At 39.8% G+C, this 17220-nt stretch overlaps 1 protein-coding gene across 1 annotated transcript in view; it reads left to right on the plus strand.

Annotated features, from left to right (window-relative positions):
* LOC139714341 (membrane-associated guanylate kinase, WW and PDZ domain-containing protein 3-like) overlaps nt 1-17220 on the plus strand; it is an 87242-nt gene that overhangs the window by 69001 nt on the left and 1021 nt on the right. The window contains exons 16-26 of the mRNA XM_071626052.1: nt 1229-1870; nt 2353-2492; nt 3860-4058; nt 4751-4930; nt 7080-7244; nt 8222-8259; nt 8512-8630; nt 9265-9667; nt 10077-10238; nt 11210-11345; nt 14390-14422. Coding sequence (XP_071482153.1) covers nt 1229-1870; nt 2353-2492; nt 3860-4058; nt 4751-4930; nt 7080-7244; nt 8222-8259; nt 8512-8630; nt 9265-9667; nt 10077-10238; nt 11210-11345; nt 14390-14422 — 2217 coding nt within the window. The remainder of the gene's footprint in view (nt 1-1228; nt 1871-2352; nt 2493-3859; nt 4059-4750; nt 4931-7079; nt 7245-8221; nt 8260-8511; nt 8631-9264; nt 9668-10076; nt 10239-11209; nt 11346-14389; nt 14423-17220) is intronic.

A 17220-nucleotide genomic window follows, 5' to 3' on the forward strand; every position in this document is an offset into this window, starting at 1 on the left:
AGGAGACATGCTGGTCTTTGAGATTAAAAAAAAAGAAAATGCTTGTATCTTCTTCACTTTTGGTTGTGAGTATTTCCCCCCATCGAAGAAAATCTAAACTTGTGCTCTTCCTTTCCCTGCCAGCAGTTGGTTAACAATCTTTTAAAGACATTCCATACTTCTTGGTTGTGGGCGATACAGTCGTTGATGGATCGGCAGTGTTTTGAAGAGATGCCCAGTGCAGAAACGTTCTATAACATATATGCCGTTATCTCATGCCCGTCAGCACAGATAAGAGATCACTCCATTCTCGGCATTTTCCTCCGAATGCAGCTCCACCCACGGGTGTCAAAGGCTAAGCTGGTGTATGAAAGATTTACGAGGCACAGAAAAGAGAGAGAAAGAACCACAAAGGGATGGCAGGCTTCAGCTATTATCTTGGGCAATAATCGGAGATACTCCTAAGAATCTGTCATTTTGATGTAATGACGTTCAGTGTAAAGTTCCGTCGTGTTCCAGGGAAAAACATAAATGCCTAGCCTAAAGTGGCTCTGCTGTAGTGAAATTCTCAGAGTTGGTGCTTCCCTTCCCCACCCCCCCCCCTCCCCCCACCCCAGAAAAAAAAAATATTGCCCCTTGTGGTTTTTAACAGCAAAATGAACCTGTTACTGATACTTTGATGATCAATGCAGCAGCTATGGCTCATTAAATCTGTGTGTGATGTGTCAAAATGATTTACACAGCTAAATGATTTTACTCAGCTACTGCAGAATGCAATGATGCTGGGCATGAGCTCAAGAGAGTTTGGCAAAGATCGAATAGACGCTTGTAATATTTATCACCCTTGTTTGTTAATGTTAAAATTTTAACACGTTTGGTAATGCACGGGGAAGAAAACAAACATAGATTAGTCCTGTGTAAGGCAAGCAGGCGATTTCCAGCATGATATTATTGACTGCACATATTTACATAGGAAACTGTTTTCAACTTGTCATTTAAAAATTTTATTCTGCGTTTTGAAATACGCATATTGATTGGTTCCAAAATATGCCTCTTTCGTTTCATCTGAGACTCTCTGTTAATGTTCTGAATGCAAATTCTGTATTCAGCAAGAATCAGTGAATTGGTACTTTAAGAGATTAATGCTGCTCCTATTGCGGAGTGTTCAATGAGCAAAACTGAAGGTTTAAGTGATGTGTTCCACTTTTTGAGTCGTATCGTGGATGTCATTCCATTCTTCATTTTGCAGAAGCAGAAGATGACAAAGTAAGCGTTGATTCTGACCAGAAGAGGAAAACGGACAATTTGGTTGACGAGATGAAGAATGAACTGAAGCAGCGGAGAGGTACCAAAGGCCATGATAGGCACGGTCACGAGAGGAAACCAATGAATGGAGAAAATGGGAGATTACATAATAATCTGGACTGGGATAACGGGACGGACAAGCATAACGACTGGGACCGATCACACCCTGACTGGGAAGTTGAGAACTATAACAGCACTAAAGGTGGGCCCCGGGGCCGGGACTGGCACGATCCCAGGAGACCACCCCATCGGACGGACAGGCCCCACAGCCGTGCAGAACTGGACCGCAGGTCAGGCCCTGACCGGCTCTCATCCGAGCCTGTTGTGAGGCCACAGAGCAGCAGGCCGGACCAGGCGAACAGGTACCTGAACGGGGACTGGTCGGGGTCGCTGGACCGGAGGAGACCGCATGACAACAGGCGGCCCATGGACCCCATGAGGGCCGACCACGACAGGAGGGGCAGGCCCAGTGATTCTGGCTACAGCAGGGACCCAAGTAGGGAGCCCTCAGAGACTGACTGGAGCCCAGACTTGAGGAGGCCAGGACCGGGAGACAGGGGCCGGAGACCCCCAGATAACATGAGAAGTGAGTGGAGAATGAACCAGGTTTTTATCGGACAGGCTTTCCTTTCTTACTGCATGTATGAGAAAGCAATGATACATAGATAAACTGTAAATGAAGATGGAAGGAAATTGTTGCAAGTACTCATGGGGTGAATGTACTTTTACATATATGTTGTGACTGTAGACTGGAATGCATGGATGGCATAAAGGCAAGAATAAGGAAACAACATCCAAACCTGCTGCATGCAAAAGAGAGAAATGGAATCACTAATTTACAACGAGGATGAACTGTTGAGTATACAGACTAAGTATGCTAACCAACAATGATCTTGCCAAATGTGTGAAGACATACATGTAGAACCATGGGAGTATCATATACACTCACAAAGTACAGTTGGAACATGTAATACCCTTGCAAGGAAGAGAAGATGTCCCATTTAAAAAGCACCATCCGGGTGAGTTGAGTGCGGCTTTTATTTTACCCTCTGCTTTCTCTCTTGACAGGACCCAATGACCTGGATAGGAGAGGCCCTCCCAGGTTGCGCTCCGACGAACGGTTCATCGAGTCCACAGTGTTCCTCAAGACGAGAGACACCGGCGGCTTTGGGTTCAGGATAATCGGAGGCCACGAGGAGGGCTCGCAGGTAGGTGCCAACTTCTGGCCTGGGAGGCATTCATTGCATGATTAGAGACCTGGTAGGTCTGTGGTTCAAATCCCAGTAGGATTTGTGTATACCATGGCTATATCAAAACACCCTTCACTTTCTCTCTCTCTTTCATACAGGGTGTTCAGATGCAAAAAATTGATACCAAATGATATAGCTATACAATGAATTTGTATGTCTGAACACTGACTAACAAAACAACGTATAGCCAAACAATGGTCAGAGCATCGTTTCGAACTAGAACTCAATAACTAATCAGCATTCCATCATGCCCATTATGCATCTGAACGCATGTTGTCCATAGAACGGTATAACTTGGCAGGGCGTAATGGGAGCGTACACGCAATATGACCCTATACCTGTCACTGGTGGCGAAGTCATGACCATGCACATCTATACGATGTTTTCCAGAACGGTTGAGATTAGCGTCTGAGCAGTCAGGCGGCTATACGATGATTCTTCAGGTATCGTTTCTTTATTGAGTTTTGGTATAAACTGGCTTGCGTCTGAACAGGGGGTCTGTCCATCAATGCTGGTGGGGATTTAGTACAGGAGCAGATTTAGTTCAAGGGCATCTCTTTCAGATAGAATTCATAATTGATGGTCGAGGGTGAAGAGAAGTCATTCTTCAGTGTCATGTTCCTTTTGATCGATTGGCATGATTATGCATTGTTGTGCTGCGGCAAAGAGTATCTCTCCAGTAAAGAGTCCCCTGAGAGATATTAGGTATGCTGATATCTTAATGCCCAAAGAATTTTTGGATAGAGGTGTGATAGACATGGGAGTTCAGTTTCAGTTATTTGCTACCTTTCTCACTGGTAAAAATCAAGGGGCATGTCCCACGGTGGTGATAAATTTGGTGTAAAGGAGCACCTGCCGCACCTTTGTGAAGGGACCCGCAAATCATGCCGAAGGAGAAAGACATGCATTTTGTTTGAGGCAGATTTAATAGTCCTCTGCTCTGTCAACTGTAAGTCTGATTGCTCCTTTTCTTTCACTGTACTTGCTCTGGAAGGAAAACAAAAAAAGTGTGTTTACTTCAGGCATACTCAGTGTATTCCAGAAACATTAACAAATATTCATGCAGTAATACAAAGAATGATCTGATCTTCCAGTAGAAATGTGGAAAAAATAAATAGTGCAAATGTGAAAAGTTGTTAATCTTTTGGATTAAAAGTTATCTTTTGGATGTGAATTGTCATTAGATGAGATTATGCTTATCAAATGTGTATATATTAGATGTGAGTTGTCTTTTTGTTGTCTATGTGTGAAGTGAAGTTGATATGAGTTCCATCTCCCATTTCTTTGTGACTCATTTTGTCGTGTCCTGCGCTCACATTAAGCAGGTGTCCATTGGGGCCATCACTGCGGGAGGCGTTGCCGACCAGGACGGCCGCCTGATGACGGGAGACGAACTGCTGTACGTGGACGGCCGTTCGGTGCTGGGGGCGTCCCACAAGAAGGTCGTCTCGCTGATGATCACAGCCGGTCAGGCCCGGAGGGTGTCACTGGGCATCCGGCGGAGACTACCGCCGTCGCATCATGGTGAGTGTCTTGCGCCTCAGGCTGACCAAACAGTGATAACTTTCTGAAACCACTCTCCATTTTAGTCTGAGAGAAAATAGAACAGAGCTGTTGATGAATTTTATCTCGTAAATTGTCGAGAAAGTGTTCAGAGAGTATAGAAAATAAAACAAAATGTTTATATCAAATGCAGCATTGTACTATATTGTTATTGTGTTCTTCCATAAAATATGCTCACAAGAGTAGATTTCCTGCCTAGGAAGATGAGACTTTTTGTTTTTAGGATTTGGGAAAAGTTGCAGGAGTTTTACAAAAGTAATGAACCGGTGGAGGTGCTGAAATGAAAGCAGTACCACATGGAACCTCTCATACAGCTCCAGAATGATTTCATCGTCACATCAAGTTGTAAAGCCCATAGTTGTCAAAAAGTGTCTGACAATTTTCTCTACGCGTGCTTCCACACCGGGCATCATTAGTGACCAACACATTCATTTTATAACATGGTATGACCCTGATATGAAAGAAGCTGTGTCAGTGGCAGCCAGCCTAAGTTGTTGAAAGACCCTACCCATGTATCATACAAAAAGTATGAGCATACTGAAGTCCTCAGAAAGTTCTTTAGTATTTTGTACTCTAACTAGATGACACAAGGTGTGTGTTTGTCTGTTTGCACATTGATTATATTTCTGTGCACACTTCCTACTGACACACAGATCCCAAAGGAGGCCCTGGCCAGCCCAGAGCGGGTGGTTCACGGCCCGCCTCCCGACCCCTCAGCCCTTCCTCACCTTCGGCCAAGAAGTACCCCTACGATGTCAAGCTCCATCGCCGCGGCAACGAAGGATTCGGATTTGTGGTGCTGTCCTCCACGCTTAAGTCGGGTTCAAACATCGGTGAGTGGATTATCGGTCTTACTTTGTTGTTTTTTATCCTTATCCTGCCTCTTTTTCTTCTTAAACCTTGCACATTCTTTTGCACTGGCTACATAATATGGTAGCATCTCTGTGACACTGGTACGAAAATGCCAAAGTTAAGGAAAAGATGTGAACATAACTTTGAATTAACAAAGGATGTCAAAATCAAGACTCATTCACATTGGTGATAAGGTTCTTGTAATTACCTGTTAATCAACAAATTAATGGCCATTAATAATCAAATGTAAATGTAAACAAGTAATTTAAAGGGATCGTATAGTTTTGGTTGAGACCTAATTTCAGGTTTCTAACATTTTTTGATGAAATAATGAGAAACCTCTTATATAATGTGAAAGAGCATGTAATTCCACGAGGAATTCAACATTTATTTGAAAAAGATTGGTTTTGAAATGGCTGAGATATCCAAAACAGAGCGATTATGATCGCTTTGTTTTACTTTGTTTTTGGATGTTTCAGTAATTCCAAACCTGATTTTCATCAAATAAACTTTGAATTCCTCTTAAAATGGTATGCTCTGTACTATTTCAAAAGTGTTTTCTTGGTATCTTGCAAAAACTTAAAAGCCCAATTCTCATCTCCACCAATACTGTACTTTCCCTTTAACATTTTCCTATCAAACAACAATTATTTGATATTCCTCTCAAATAACTTTAACAATATGATTGTTTGCACGTTAACATGTTATTTTGTTTGATAAAAGTGACAAGAATATACAGCTTTACTCAGATATACAATGCAAGGGATATATGTATCCAACAGTTTGTTACCTCTCTTTTGAATAAATAGTAAATTTATGATTGTCGTGAATATTCTGTGAGGACTGGTCATCTTTACTTTTGCCATGACCTTTAAATCATATATCTCCTGACATGAATACATCTGCATATTGTAGATTAACATGCATATATGTCATCTATGCAATAAAGTGTTATGTACAGGTATAGAAAATGAGGCAAAAACTGAGATACTAATGTGTACAATAAGAACAAAATTATTTCACATACAGTGTATGTATCGTGTGTGATATGCCTTCATGCAATGAAATTATCTGACTGTATTCAGTTGTATTTTTGTTTACAGTGATATTCTGCTTTATTTTCATTAAAATTAACTTTAGTATCAGCCATACATTGTAGTTTATAGACTGAATAGTGTTAGCAGAGATACCAACTAGTATATTTTACCATTAAGTTTGTTTGTATTTTTTTCATATGGAATGTGATTTGTTTTTAAATAACTTTAAAAAGTATGTATTCTTGGACATGTTACTTAGTGTGCATATTATAGTGCACTTTTTCCACTATAAACCAATGTATGATTTTTGCCTACAAAATACGTTGCATATGGTATGGTGCATCAGTGTATTTTTAGATCTTCAGAAGTTTGCAGCTCATTTTAAGGTTTTAGCATTGATTTTTCTTTTTTTTCTTTGAAATCGGATCTCTGTCTTCTTACCATTTTCTAACCTCTTCGTATGAGATATCTCTCTCTATATGGGGTTTTCCAGTCAACCTATGTGTGGATTGCATGCTCAGATGAATTTAATTTTCAATACCCCTTTTAACATTTCTGACTTTAATACTTCATCGATCTTAACATATTTTACTTGCCATCCATTTGTAGATCATTTCAGTTTCAAAACATTTAGTAGAGGGAGAAAGAGGTATATCATTTGGACATACCATTGCTTGTCATGAAGAAGAAACTCCCAAACACAAAGTCCTTAATTTTCTGTATACAAGTTCATTGTGGAAACAAAAGGATTTGTTCCAATTGTAAGGCAATTATGTAAGATCAAACATATTTGCCGACAAACCTCAAGAAGAGTTGGGCTGTTGTCAAATGTGGTATGAGGAACTTGCATAATTATTTAGTAATCAGAAGAGAGGACTCATACAAATTCTTACCGGAGAAGGTTACCACAATTGTACCTCTTAACTTACCATTCATGTTTGTGTCATTTATTCCTGTTAATGTCAGGCAGCATTAGATAGTATTTTGGTATTGGTATATGGCTGAGGAGTCCCACACATTCACTTTCATGTGTGGCAGTCCCTTACGGCCAAACTAGAGCATCTTGTCCAATTGTCTACCGCCCCCTCTCTAGGCCAAATCATAGAGGGCAGCCCAGCCGACAGGTGTCGCGACCTCGAGGTCGGCGACCGCATCATCTCGATCAATGGCGTCGACATCCGAAGTATGCAACACAAAGACATCGTGAACATGATCAAAGATACGGGCACCTCTGTCACACTAACCATCGGGTCTAGAGGTAGGGGGTGCTCCGCATTCCGTTGTCATCGTATTCAATTCCCATCGTATACTCAGTCAGTACGACAACCTAATCTGACGTCTGTCTGCACAAATAAAAACAAATGACATTCAATACTACTTTCTCTACCACATTTGTCCCTCATGTTAATTCATATATATTCAGTTGCATGAGATTTAGTAATAACGTGAGTGTCTGTCCTGTGTTTTGTGTCTAACTGTCTGTTTACATGTAAGTTATTCAAGTTGTGAAGTGTAGAAATATTCTTCCCTTCTGCGTGTTCCTTCTTTTCACTGCATGTATGTGTCTAGTTCAAGTGTTTAATGTATCATATTTGTCCTGTATTGTATTTGTGTCAATTCAGTCAAGGTGGATATATGTGTAGATAATTGAAAAAAAAAAAAAAAAAAAGAGAGAGAGAGAAAAAAGCCATCATGTTTAATTTCTTCTCTCTGTGCTTGCTACAGAGAAGACACAAAAGAGTATGAATCATTTGATTTTCTTTTTTTTTAGTGAGTGTAGAACATTTCCAGCTTACTGACACCTGCCAAATAATTCTCTATGTAAAATTATTTAGAATTTAGAGTATTTATTCCTGCTATGTAGAATCATAAACTTGCTTTTCATTTTACAGACAGGTAAAAACTCCCATGTTCTATCCATGTCATTCTGGGAAAAACAGAAAGATTTGTATACTGATTCATGTGCACTCTTGTAAATATGAAACCTGAAAGGTGATCCCTATTTGAAAAGCAAACATTTCGTCAAAAAAGCACTACTTTCTACTTGTATCATACCAGCAAACCGTGAGTCAATTTGATTTTAACTGGATCGATGATGTTCTCATTGTATAAGGGTGACTCTCTGTTTATTTGCTATGATTTTGTAATAGAATGTCTCAGATGTAAAGGATATCTTGTCTAGTCATCTGTTTGCTTGTTCATTCTGACACCATCTTGATTTTTTTTTGTACACAGGTGGTGACGAGCCTGCTGCCAGACCAACAGCGCCAAAGGTTTGTATCTCAGCAGTTTCTTCACTCATGAAAATGGGAGATAAGATTGCTTCTCCTGTAGACAGTGTAGAATGACAAAACTTTTTGAATTCCTCTCTCATTTCAGATAACTTTGCTGACAATTTAACTTAAAAACTAAAAAAAGAAAAAGATTTTGCAGGGTTAGCACAGTTTGTGTGTGAATTAGAAGCTTTGAAGATCTGTGATGTTCTTGAACGATTGTCTTATTTGTCTCGAATTTGCTCCCCTCAGAATGCGGGACACATGCAGAATGCTCTCGCCATGCCGGCCCAGATCAAGGGTAGCGACAGCAGCTTCCGGGCCACGCCTGGCAATGTGCCAAATCACCAGCTGCCTCCCGGTGCTGACCAGTAAGCTCTCACACTCTCTCCACCACACCTCTGCTCTCTCACTATAAACCTGTTGAGGACAAGTCCAGAGTGTACTCGGGCAGGTGTCTATGGGAAATGCAAGCAGAAAAAATCAATCCATCCTCAACGGGTTAATGACTCAAACGTGTTTAAAACTTTTTCTTTTTCCACACTTGTGTTTTGCTGCATAGATATCAGCAGTGAATAGCAATTGGCAGTTAAACTTTGCAAGGATGGGATGACAATTGTAAATGTGCCCGTACATCAAAAGTCCTGTTTGTATTGAACTCCTTGTTTGTTTGTTTTTTTAGTTTGTTTTTAAGTTTCATGCTGCATGACTTCAAAGTCTTCAGATACATAGGGAAGGCTCATGCTGAGAAAAACAAACAAACTATGTCGATGCTAATTGTCATATCACTGTTCTGCAGCAAAGATATGATGTGGAAGTGTTTGATATTCCAGGAGTTCATTGTGGTTCATATTGTGTGTGTAAGTTTCTGATATTCATCTTAAAGATTTCTGGACAACGATATTAGTTGTACTGCTTCATGTTGTAGTCATCTCACTGTATTCCATCCACTTGCTGTCCCAGCTTCTTATTTTCATATTTTGATTGCTGTCTCTCCACGAACAGCAAGCTGCCTGAACCAATCTATGCCAAGTCCTCCAAGTGGAAGATGGACACCGACAGGATCCGCAACCAGCCCGCCAGGCCCCCCTCGGCCCCGCCCCAGAGCATGACCTACGCTGACGGCCCGGCCCGCCCGGGCTCCCCGCCCATGGGCAAGCCGCTGAGGGGAATCCCCAGGCAGTCGGAGAGGGGAGAAAGCGGCTGGGGCCAGTCCCCTCCCAGGAACCCCAAGTCACCGGGCATGGGCCGCCGGAGCTACGACCCACCCCGCCCCCACCAAATGTCCCCACCCCAGAACCGGCGCATAAAATCGGCGGTGGCAATTGGGTATCAGATGGACCGGAAGGGTTACAATGATCCCCCAAGGCAGGGTCCTCCAGCCAAGCAACTCATGTATCCTCCGAAGGTTGGTCAAGCTGAACAATACTCTTTTTTTTTCCCTTTTGATTGTTAATCTTTTTTCTTACTTGAGCACATTGCGTATGTGGTGTAAGAGTGTTATCAAGTCCAAGTCCAGTGAGCTTATATCCATTATTGGAGTCATATTCTGCTCTCGGTTCATTTCACATATCCAGTTGGAAGATGTATATAGTCTTCTATCATCTTGCATTCCAAGTTCCAGGGGTTCTTTTGTCTCTTCCCAGAGAATCACATAAAAGAAAAGTGATGATATGGATGAGGACCTAAAGAGAGATAATACAGAATGGAAAGTTTTGTTATGGTTGCACATTGCTTGTAGTATGTGTTGTGCCTTGTTGAAGACTGACGGATTGTACCAGAAGTTAACATTTCTTCCCTGCTTGTCTTGTCCTTAGCCAAATCAGCTGCAGGCCGGTGACTACTACAACGTTGACCTCCAGAAGGGAAGCACAGGATTCGGCTTCAGCATCCGTGGTGGCAGGGAGTATGACAACACCCCACTCTTTGTCCTCAGGATGGCTGATAATGGTCCCGCAGCCAACAGTAGCCTCATGAGGGTGAGTTGTGACACCGTGTTTGGGCGTAGTGTGAGTGTAAGGGTATTCTAAGTGTGTTTTTGTGTATGCTAGGTGGTGTTTATCCAGCGTGTGTTTGTGTATGCTAGGTGTAATACTGTAAACTGGGTGTTTCTGTGAATCCCGGCATGCTTTTGGTAGATGTGTGCACGTACAACTCGTACCTAGTGCTTGTGTGCATGCTGAGTGTGATTGTGTGTATATCATGCTTATTGTGTATTCTCGAGCAGTATGTGTGTGCTAGGTGTTTGTGTATATGCAAGATGTGTGTATGTGTATGTGTTGTTATTCTATAGGGTGTGTGACCTACAGACTTACATGTACATGTGCATCAAATGTGACTGTTTGACTGCCCCTTTACGCCATGGGCTTAATCAGCATATGCGATATGTAGAATAGTAATAAAGGTTGATATCAAAGAATAAAGCCTGCAATTTCATTATTATTCCACTCAACCTGAACAGAAGCAAATAACAAATTCCTGTTGAAGTTAAAGAGTTGATATGATTAAAGATTTCATGCAGTTACAATTTTGTTTAAAATCTTTGTTTCGAAAAACTATTTAGATTTTAGTGTATAGAGCATCCATGGTAAAGCCACAGAGTAATGTGTCGAACACAAAAACGAATCATAAAAAAATCTATTACAAGCTGTACTCCAGAAGTGAACTCCTTTAGATAGTGAAAGCTTATGTTCATAATCATAACATAGATATTTGACAGGACATGAGCTCTGTGTAACACAAGAATTAGTTTTGCGGATAATTTACAGAATCTTGCTAAATAGTACATTGTACTCTCCTATTCAATTTATTCCTATTTCCTATCCCAATAACGTAACTTAAAAAGAGTTAGTGAAAATGACATAATTCTCTGATGATAATGGTGGTTTATGTTTGATGACATAAGGTTTACCAGTGTAATACCCTCCCACTCCTCCCCTGAAAATATTAGGTGGGCGACCAGCTGATTGAGATCAACGGACGAACTACAGAGGGCATGCTTCACAGTGATGCAATCGAGGCTATCCGTGGTGGTGGAGACCATATCACTCTTGTGCTTCGCAGGGCATACAAAACGCCCTCTATGGGTAAGCGCATGTCATTGGTGCCATTTGTTGAATGTTTGCAGTAACCATTGATTTGTTGTTAATTTTATATATAATTTTCATATTTTAATGTAAGCATACATTACAACAGAAACAGAAAATATTGACAGTTTAAAGCCATTGTGTCACTTGGATATACACATGTATAACTTACGGAATACTCTCAGTTCATTTTGGATGTGAAATTAAGTAATTACCACATTATGCCATATTTTTTCATGGGGGGGGGGGGGGACTAGTGAATGAGAGGTTTCATTCATCGTGGTTAAGTTCTCATAAAATCACCTCTGTTGTTTTGTTCGGACTTAGCTCTGTTTCAGTTTTGATAGTGGACTTCCGTTGTCCTTGTGTTGAGGCTGGTTTGGAGCTGCACTCGCCATATCGTGCAAATACACCACTTAATACTCTAACTTGTCTTCTATCAATTGTTTCTTGTGCTGCCTAATGCCTTGACCCTATAGATAGTGAGTGAATAGGGTAATGTATGAGGTAGGAGTCCAAAATCTTATATCACTTCCTTGTGAGTCTGCGTGATCTTTCTTTAAATGTTGCCACTGCTTTGTAAAAATCTCAGCTATTTAACATTTTCGCAATTCCGTGTACTTCTTGTATATTTATGATCAAATGATTTGCTTGAAATAATGACAGGTACAAGCTGATTTGAATAAACCATTGTTAGGTGATCCGAGTATCCTCTCGGATCACCTTCTGTATCTGTACTGATTCTTTATTCTTCTTTCTTTGTTTCTTTCTTTATTTCTCCTCAAAAGTTGTGCAGAGGTTAGCTCAGAAAGTGCTATGCCTATCAAGTTCAAACTTATACCATGTATGTATCGTGTCCCAAAGACGACAGATCAAGTAAAATCATTGTGATCAGTTGACCGTGACGTCACTATGACGTCATTATATGAAAACACATTCTCAATCATATCTCATTAATGGGATGGAATTTTTAAATGAAATTTACGTCACATATATTTCAAGTCAAGCGAATTCTATTCATATTGTCAAAATTTATATTTTCTCTTAAAACGTGCGCGTACGCGCGCGTTGAAATATTTGTATGCTCCAATCAAGCCCAAAATTTTTTTGCACACGTTTCAGACCATTTAGAGCATTTTTTGAAAAAATGAAAAAATCGGACGGACGCGTACGCGCGCGCGCATATACGCACGCACAGCTCATATGCAATAGAAATTTCCCATTTTTTTCACTGTGATCAGATGTCTGAAATGTGAAGGAATATTTCTACCAAGTTTCAAGTCAATCCGACTCAATATGACGTCATACGGGCCCGTCAAAGTTGAAATTCCGCGCGCGCGTCAATGGCGATAGACAGTGCAACTATGCCAAAAAACCGCAAATCTTAAATCCGATTTTACTCGTCAGGATGGACGGTGACCCCCCATTTCCTTTACATATTCTGAAAGCTGATGAGTTGTATATGTCATTTCATGGGTTGGCGATGCTGAAAAAATGATTAAAAGATATCAAATTTCTTAATAAAGTAAAAAAAGTAAATTTTCAAAATGACGTCATCAAATTTCAAGTTTACTCGAGCGTATCTCACTTATCCTTTGCCAATTTTCACCCAAATTTCAATATGTTGTAGCTTATGAAATGCTCTTTCATAAATTAAATACACAATTTTCATTAGATGACGACATCACCTCGAAAAAATGGATTGAAGGTAACCTTGTCAAATTTGACCAGTTTACGTGTAATCTCTATGGGAGTGCAATTTTTATGGAAATGAAAATTGACATGACTATCTTTATCGAGCACTAGCTCACTTATGCTTTAGTGAATTTCTCTAAGGTTTTAATATGTTGTAGCTGAGACGTAGGGCTATCGTAAGTGTGCCCTTTGTTTTTTCATACGTTGTCGGGATCACGTGAAAAAACTTGGTTGAAATTAAAGTTTATCTTCGATGTATTGAGATATTCCTTTCTTTTTGCAACTTTATGTGCAATAACTCAAGAAAAACATACCCTATCACCACCATATTTTGCACATGTTTAGTTCATGTCACGAACATTATTTCATAAAATAACAACTACTTGATCAGACGCCATCTTGGGTATGTAAATTAGGGTCAAAGGTCATAAATGTTTCATCCTGTATCTTGGTGAATACATGACCTATCTTTCCCATATTTTGCACACGTAAAATCCATGTTACAGGGATCATTTCATAAAATAACCACTTTTTGCTCAGATGCCATCTTGTCTGTGCAAAGTGGGGTCAAAGGTCATATGTACTTCTTTTTCTATGTTCGCTATGACGTGTTATCTCTATGGGAGGGAATTTTTTAGATGTGAAAATTGACATGACTCTCTTTATCGAGCACTATCTTACTTATGCTTCGGTGAATTTCTCTCAGATTTTGATATGTTGTAGCTGAGACTTTGCAGTATCAGGACTCGAATCATTGATAAAAAAAATCGGATCACCTTAATTTGTCAGTGATGACAAATTACAATCTCTAGTTTGTTCATATTGCCGTTTTGAATGTGACTGTGCCATGAATCTAACGGAGGCAAACTTGTAACTTTATTTGACGTTTTTGAATACTCGAGGGTTTCTGATACTGCTAACATCTTTCTCAATGAGGCCAGCATACTGACTTTGCCTAAATGGACGTTGCAGTGATAGAACCGTTTCATAAACTCAAGGGGAAACTCATCTTTGACCCGTTTTTCTCAGATATAAACCTCACGGAGAAAACTATGTGTACTTAACTGTTGAGATGTTGTCCATCTTCAAAAGAAGATACTTTCTTTTTCAAAGTAAATGTTGCTACTTCCTTTTTCAAAGTAAATGTTACTAATTCACAGCAGTGCATATTGAAGCACCTACATTGCAATTCTGTCTGTGCTGACTAAGTACTTGGCTCTTATAGTTCATTCAAGATTCACTCTATGTATCTTGTATGTAAGCGTCACTTGTCTTAATCCATGTTGTACTTTGATGCTCAGTTTATTTCTAGTCTGTGTTCTGTGTCAAAATTGTTGCTAACAAAACAGGCTATCGCTACGCTGATGGCTACAACACTTATCGTGAGTAGCAGGCCCAACGTGTCTGTGTCAAATCACTTGCTCGCACCTTCTTCCAACAACCACCCTGGGTTACCACCTAAAAATCTGTGCATTCATTTACCTACGTATAATCCTATGTTATGTTCGTGTGTTTTGTGAAGTGAATGTCACAACCCATTTATGTTGCAGCAGTGAAAAAAGGGGGATGTAAAGTCATATGACCTTTTACCTTAGTCCATGCCTGTCCAGTTTTGTGTGATGTGTTGTTTTCCACTTCATCCGTATCATATACCCAATAATCAGTGAAAGATTTGTAATTCCTCTATATTATTGAACATATTTAAAAGGCTGTGGTAGAAACCACACAAGTGCACGCATACGTTCGTAAAAATATGCACTGTGTTTCACATTTCACATATAGGACTTATCTTGAGCATTTACGTATGTAAAGATGTAAACAGAGATTGCCACGCTTTGATAATCGAATTTGGGTAAGGTGTCACACTGCTGAGCTGATATTCTATGCTATTTATACCAAGTTTTCTCAGAGTTCTCCTAAGTTGTTTGTTTGTTTGTTTGTTTTTAGTAATTTGCTACTTAAACTTAATACTTCCAATGAGTTTTGTGAGCAGCAAAACATATGAAAAAAGTGTATAAGATGAATCCAACCACACACATGCAAACTGAAGATGTTAATTAATGAAAGGAAGTGGGGATTAACAGAAATCAAACTTACACTAAAAACATTAGACAGTCATTTCATTTTAAACGTCACTCCATGTGCACATCAGCAAAAATTTCATCATACTCTAGTCTACCTCTATCAAACACACATTATGTATCTTTCTGAATTTGCATCATATGAGCAAATATGTCATAGTTGGTTGCTACTAAATAAATATATATATATATATATGTAATAATAATGATAATAATAATGATAATGATAATAGGTTTTTAGCAATATGGTGAGTTAAATATGAACATTTTCAATTCTCAGAATGTGTTTAACGAGTGACTTTCATTTATTCAGCATTATTGTCATGAAGTTTCCGTGATTAATAGTAGGGTAAACACAAGCATGTGCACGTCATGTGTTGCAGGAGTCATATCATTTTTGTCCTGCAGATGTTAATGGTCCTTTGTTTGAATGAGTGATGTAAAGTTGAATACCGAAAGACAATTAGCAAATTGCAGAAAAGCTGTTAGTATCACATTGATTTATGTGACACAATGATTGTGTGATATGCATTCTTGTTGGCTTTTGATGGATGGCTAAAATGCAGCATGAACTTTACCAGCTATTGGTCATTTTCAAGCAATGCAGTTATGTTAAAGTACCAAAGGTGTATACGGGGGTAAAATTATTTCTTTGATAGTTATTTTTCAGTAATGCATGTTGTGGAATGCTGAGTTTCAAAATGGGGAAAAAATTGAAAGCGGAGTTATTTAACAGCATGCATCAAAATTAAGCCCCAGCTGCCAGAGTGGGTTTGGTATTTAGCAGTGACAAGTTTCCATGAATCCTTTCGGTTGTCTCTGAATGCTCAAGTCATCTCCCAGTGACCTCCAGTCGTAATGGCACAAACAAACAAAAGAATAGATACAAGGATATGCCTTTGTCAATATCAATTCACATCATTTCCAGGAATGCAATGTTGTATTATATTTTAATAATAACCCATGAGTCAATAGTACATGGCTTAAGACACAGATCAATGACTTCTGCTGTAGACTAAAAAAGACCAAACGGAAAAAAAAAAGGGGGGGGGGAGACAAAATTGTTTTTTCCCATAGTACCTGTTAGGCTGCTTCCTCAACATTCAAAGACAAAGCTGAAATAAAGGGGAATACAGTAGCTTTGGAACGGGAACACCTGTCTCTTTCAACTTAAAGGGGATTGCTAGTAACCGATCAGTGGGATTCAGTGGGAATGCTGAGGGATGATTGTTCCAATCCTTGTGGGATTCATTTAAGAGTACATTATATATCTACTGTTGTGTGAAAATTATTTGCTACAGAACGGTCTCATATTCAAGTAATGTGCAGATTAATGCCCCGTCACTGACCAGGGACGCTTACCTGGCAGCAGCATGAATCCCACAAGGATTGGAACAATCATCCCTCAGCATTCCCACTGATTCCAACTGATCAGTTACTAGCCATCCCCTTTAACACTCGTGAATGGTGGAGGGAATTTGTGTGCTGCCTCTGTAATTCTTTACAGCTGCATTGTTGCAGACATGCTTTCTTGGAATCTACTGTTTTAATGATTGGCACTGCACGGGGCAAAGGGTAGAGTCATATAACAAGATTTCAGTCATTGTGCACATGTGTATGGGATGAAATTCTGCCACATCAAATAGTCTGCACCAAACCAATGCAATGTTCTTTCATAATGGAGGATGACCTGTGAATGATCGGCCAGAGTCAGTGACATCAACTAAAGCTTACTTCTTCACCTTTTGGAGCATCCCAAGACAAGAGATCATAATTCTGAGTCATCTGTCATACTGATATAAGTACTCCGCACTGCATTCTGCACTATCTCACCAGTTGGCATGTGTAAACCCCATGTACATTACACATCCCATTTAATGAATGTACATGTACATGTGCCATTGTTTGTCTCCATTGTTATAGTGACATTGTTACAGAGCTGGAAGTGTCTGTCAAAGCATGGAGTGTGTGGCATGAGTGCGTACCTTGGTCGATGTGGCATGAGTGTGTACCTTGTTGGATATGAAGCACATCCAGAGCTGCCAAGTTTCACCGATTCTGCAGAGCACTCTTCGTGAGAACTTTGCTATGTGTGTCTG

This window comes from Diadema antillarum, unplaced genomic scaffold (assembly GCF_040938485.1).
Source record: "Diadema antillarum isolate AM-2024a unplaced genomic scaffold, OU_Dant_1.0 seq00002241_RagTag, whole genome shotgun sequence".
Classification (NCBI taxonomy): domain Eukaryota; kingdom Metazoa; phylum Echinodermata; class Echinoidea; order Diadematoida; family Diadematidae; genus Diadema; species Diadema antillarum.